Source organism: Macrobrachium rosenbergii, chromosome 44, assembly GCF_040412425.1.
Source record: "Macrobrachium rosenbergii isolate ZJJX-2024 chromosome 44, ASM4041242v1, whole genome shotgun sequence".
Classification (NCBI taxonomy): domain Eukaryota; kingdom Metazoa; phylum Arthropoda; class Malacostraca; order Decapoda; family Palaemonidae; genus Macrobrachium; species Macrobrachium rosenbergii.
The window spans coordinates 23,010,504-23,015,495 of NC_089784.1; the positions used below are offsets into that span (position 1 = coordinate 23,010,504).

General features: G+C 36.7%; 1 protein-coding gene across 2 annotated transcripts in view; it reads right to left on the minus strand.

Moving 5' to 3' along the window:
• The window catches only part of LOC136829400 (trypsin-1-like), a 14,020-nt gene extending 13,362 nt beyond the window's left edge, over positions 1-658 (minus strand). Inside the window, exon 1 of one of the 2 annotated variants that reach the window (XM_067087898.1) lies at positions 587-658. Coding sequence is in view for 1 of the 2 variants with exons in the window: in XM_067087897.1 (XP_066943998.1) it covers positions 345-385 (41 nt within the window). In the remaining variant the exon portion in view is untranslated. Of the gene's footprint in view, positions 1-344 lie in introns of both variants that reach the window. The other variant, XM_067087897.1, reaches the window with a different exon arrangement.
• Positions 659-4,992: the final 4,334 nt, after the last annotated feature.

A 4,992-nucleotide genomic window follows, 5' to 3' on the forward strand; every position in this document is an offset into this window, starting at 1 on the left:
TGTGTGTGTGAAAACCTGAAGTAAAATAACTTCGGAACTGATAAAACACCCGAGTCAATAAAAATAAACCTAACGGCTATAATCAGCTAAAATGATAAAAAAAAAAAATGCGCAGAAATTCAGCAAAAAACCTGAAAAAAAATCTAATGACACTATTACCAATGACGGTCAGGTATGCCATCTACAATTGTAGCAACAGTGGAATGTTAGCGATATGACTTGAATTTTTTATAAACAAAATTCAGTAACCAGGTAATCACGAATAACTGGTTTTACGTTCACTATTCCTGCACACTGACAACTTTTTCTTATCGTCATCAGACGATGAAAACAAAACAACTTACCGTGCCTGAGCAATCACTGGCCCGCTACTAATAGCACACATTCTCTCTCGTTCAAGTTGGTTTAATAGGGAACGCCTCTATGCTTATGTTCAAGATGACTTGCACAGCGAGAAATAACAAGGCACTATTGCACGGAACCAAAACTGAAGAGAATTGAGAAATAGAAGGTAAGGAAGACGGAACAGAAACCAGCTTCAAATGTAAAAGAAAACAGTACTGTACTTCGTACTTCGTCAACAGACCTTATGAATACCACTGGACTAGGCAGCCAATGTTGCCAGACTCAACTGAGATCAGGACTGGCTGATACCACTTCGCACTGTTCTTAAATGATAGTCTGGTTACGCGGACATGCGGGGAACTAAGAAAACAGGTTTTTTTTTAAACAGTAGGAAATAACGTATCCTCTCGTGTCGTTGTACGAATAGGGAATTTCTTTCCTCTTTGTCTTCATACATGAAGGATGCGGATATAAAAAAAAATGAATGTTTATTCTTGTTTCTTTAGTTACTAACGTTGCTTTTTTTTACTTTTATTCTTCTTCGGGTAGATTTCTAGCGTATAAAAAAACCATACAAAGGTCTAAAATAAACACTTCCACACCTATATATATATATATATATATATATATATATATATATATATATATATATATATATATATACATATATATATATATATATATATATATATATATATATATATATATATATATATATATATGCATTAATATAATGTACATACACAGTATATACTGTACATGTATATATGTGCGCATATGTATATATATATATATATATATATATATATATATATATATATATATATATATATATATATATATATATATATATATATATATATATATGTGTGTGTGTGCGTGCGTTTGCATCGATTCACATTATTATCCTTATGACTTTTACCCATAGAAAGGGTGACGTAAGAGGATGTTCCCCTTTCCGTTCGCGATCACCTTTTAGGTAACAGGTAGCTAACCCTATGCCCATCCCTACCGCGGGAGCCACCCATCACCTGATCTGCTAATTAGATCACCGAGAGACCGTGGATTTTTTCAGGCAATGACAAATTCATTCCCAACCCATGGGATCGATCCTTGGTCTCTCTTAACGCTTTGTTTCTCCTCTGACGTTTTACGACAAGAGTACATTAGTGCATTTAAGTATGTATATATACATATATATACACATACATACATACATACTTTTTATTCAGCGTATGAACAAACAAATAAAAAATCAGTTTTGCTTTCAGAAAGATTAAAGTAAAAGAAACGTACTGCCAAGGTATAGAGAGAGAGAGAGAGAGAGAGAGAGAGAGAGAGAGAGAGAGAGAGAGAGAGAGAAAAAGATAATCGGTTTCTTTTTCCCGAACACGGTCCAAAGAGTGATTCTTTCTGAGGGGACTGTACCGTGATTAGGGAAAATTCGGGAACTGTAAAAGCTGAAATGTTTTGCTCCCCGCCGCAGGTGATGACGCCTAAATTGCCTCCTGTAGTTTTTGTAGCTGTAATTATGCCAGCATTAAGGAGGCTTGTAAGCTCTTTTAATTTGCATATGACTGCATGGTTTTTTTGCAGGGGTTGTTAATTTTCATTTTCCTCCTGTTGTAATGACTTCTGGACCTTCTTCTTTTTCGTTGGCAAAATTGTAAGCATTATACACTGAGTTGTCACTTATGAAATAAATAAATTGAATGATGCTATTGGAAGTCGTTAAATCTTTTTTGTGGGAAAGATGCTGTTGATAATTCATTATTATCCACGTTCAATCTATTCTTTTATGCCAGTTCAATTAGGTTGATTTCTTTTGCATCCAGTAAAAATTCTTTCAGGGAATGATATTCAATGGTGAAGTTTTTAGCAAATGAAGTCTGAGATGAGTTCTAATACACCAGCCATTTCAGTATTGCAATTAGGATTATGTTTTCATATCAGTCAGTTATTTCAGTGAATCTGCTGGTCTGCTGATATGCTTGTTTGCTGTTCCAAACCATGAGTCAAAATCTTGTCGATTTTTACGGCTCATCTTTTAAAAAACCCGAACATCTGTTCCTACGTGAAGAAAAGTAAAATGTCTGTATTATAGCGGGCAACTGATGGATGACTAATTAATTTAACCCATTCGAGTTCTGTGCTTGTGCCGAAAACTGGTTGTAGCAAAGACAATGAGGATTTTTGCAAGTTCATGCTTGCAAAGTTTTTTGCAAGCTCTTGCTTTGCCTAATGTAATTATTGATAGAGAGTATTTGACACAGTCATTGATTAGCTGGAGTTGCGCCACCGAATGTTCATTATGTCTTTAATAGGTATGAATATTTTGGAGATACTGGGTTGTAAGCCAGTGCATTGACCTGTTCCTTGCACCTTCTTCTCATTAGCAAACATTTAAGCTGTGGTCATGTGAGTGAATCTTTTGTTCCAGACCCAACGACCCAAGAGGTCAGGTCTACCAGGAGATGTACACTGTTCCCCTCTCGATGTCTGGAGGTCAATAAGAACTCCAGACTTGGAGGGAATTCCTCGCTTGAGAAGAGACCTGGGTGGCCTAGAGGGCGCTCGTCTCAGGAGTCCACTCTAGGCCTTGTCTCCGTTCAAAACTGGCTTCATCTAAACAAAGCAGGCGCGCGCTTCGGCAAAAGTCATCTTGCTGTCGCCTTAGGGCAAGTCTGAAGACCGAACTACTTTTTTCATTTTTTTTCTTTTACGCATTTCGATCTGAAATCAAACCAGTTTCAGGCAGCTTGTTGTTATAATCGGTCTTGGTTTTGTTCCTTTTAAAATAATGTATCAGAAAACGAGGAAGAGGAAGGCCAGTGTACAGCGTATGTTCATTGTCTTCTTTACCAATACTTTCCTAAATTCACGTCATGATTATTGTGACTCACATCACAAGAATTTTTCTCTATAGCAAAAGCGGGTACGTATCTCACCCCTTGGCTTATGCGTTTCACTTCGGGACACCGACTGTACTTTTCGCCTCCTATACGTTGCTCGTTTTAGCATTCAAACGAATCTCTCTGAAATTACTAAACGTCTAAAACTTTAACGATTCCACAATTAATAGGCTCATCTTTATGCAATGTAATGCTTTCTTTATACATAAATGTATATGCAGTAACATACAGTCCTATAGATTAATCATTTACTTTCTAAATAATGTATCTCATTATCTTTTTCTGTATCTTTCTATCTTGCGTTGAATGTTTTGAGTTTTGAAAGATAGATTTATTGGAATTCATTTTCCTTTTGGTAGATTTAAACTGCCAATTCCCTTTTCTCTTTCGCCATTATTTCTGAACCCGTCTTTACCTTTCATTTTGCATCGATTATCATAATTTCTTCAAAGGATATAGAAGCCCGGTATATATGGCACGGTTGCAGTCTTTTTCTTATTAACAGAACTTGTCTTTAATTAAAGGAAATAACTGGCAATAATCCTAATGAGAGTTATCCAAGAGGGATGACCTGAGTAACTGGAAGGGTAAGTTGCTCCCCAGATGCACGATATTATATATGGTTATATTAGGCAATTTTCAAAGCTCGTGAGGATTTTGATTAATAAAGATGAGAATTAGGGCCAAAAGGAGTCTATTCACATCATGGCTCCATACATTAGGGAAGATGAGACAGAAGTTTGAGGTAGACTCTTCTACGAATTGTCTAATTACCCACTTTAATATTGGTCTGTTACGCTTCTGTCAGGGATCATTTACAAACGGCGGAGTATTATTGCATTTAAGTGAGGGGGGAAAAAAGTATCTTTGTAACTTCTATATTTTTATTGGTTTTCTTGGAACATCTAACCTTCAGTCGAGTTTGAAGAGGGAGGATGGCATAATTTTTCACGCTCTGGTAACCCCAGAATGGAATTTCTCTGTCCAAACTATTCTCTGCCACTGACGCATTGTAGCGACTGATATTTGATTAAAATAGAGAATGGCAATTACAGAAATTCTCAGGGATTTGTGATGAGGATTAAACGAAATTAATATTACTTTATACTATTACTAGACAATGATTTACACCTGCGTACTCTACTCTAAGCTCGCATCTTGCACGGTACCATGCCCGAGTCGCCATTAGCAAAGAAAGTATGCTGACTCATGTTGCCCTTCCCAACGTGGCGAAGAATTCCTGCCCTGGAAGGTTGGTGAAATGGGATCACAAAATCTCTAGACCTTGTTATAGTGAACAAGAGCACCAGCAAAGACAGCTATTTTCCAGCCGCAGTTTTTGTTAGGGTACGTTAGCGAAGGCTATTTGATCTGTCAGTGTTTCTGGTGTTGGTTGAAATTGGCTCTTCATTGACTGGGGAAGATAATGATCAAGGTTTCAATTTGGATATGACTTTTCCGTTAGTGATCGAATTTATTCGTTATGTAATGCGTAATTAAAGTATAAATTTATTTAGGAAATCAGGCGTAAATGTCTGAGCACTCAAGGAGTCTGCTTTTCTTCAGCATTAGACTAGATAAGAAAACAAATACTAACCGACAATTATATCAAGTTCCATTGCACATCAAGACTGCCGGTTTGGCCATGTGGGAAGAATGTAGGACAATAGGTAGATGAATGACAGTTCAAAAGTGTTAGGAGGAATGGAAGAGGAAGATAGATGGAGTAAAAGAG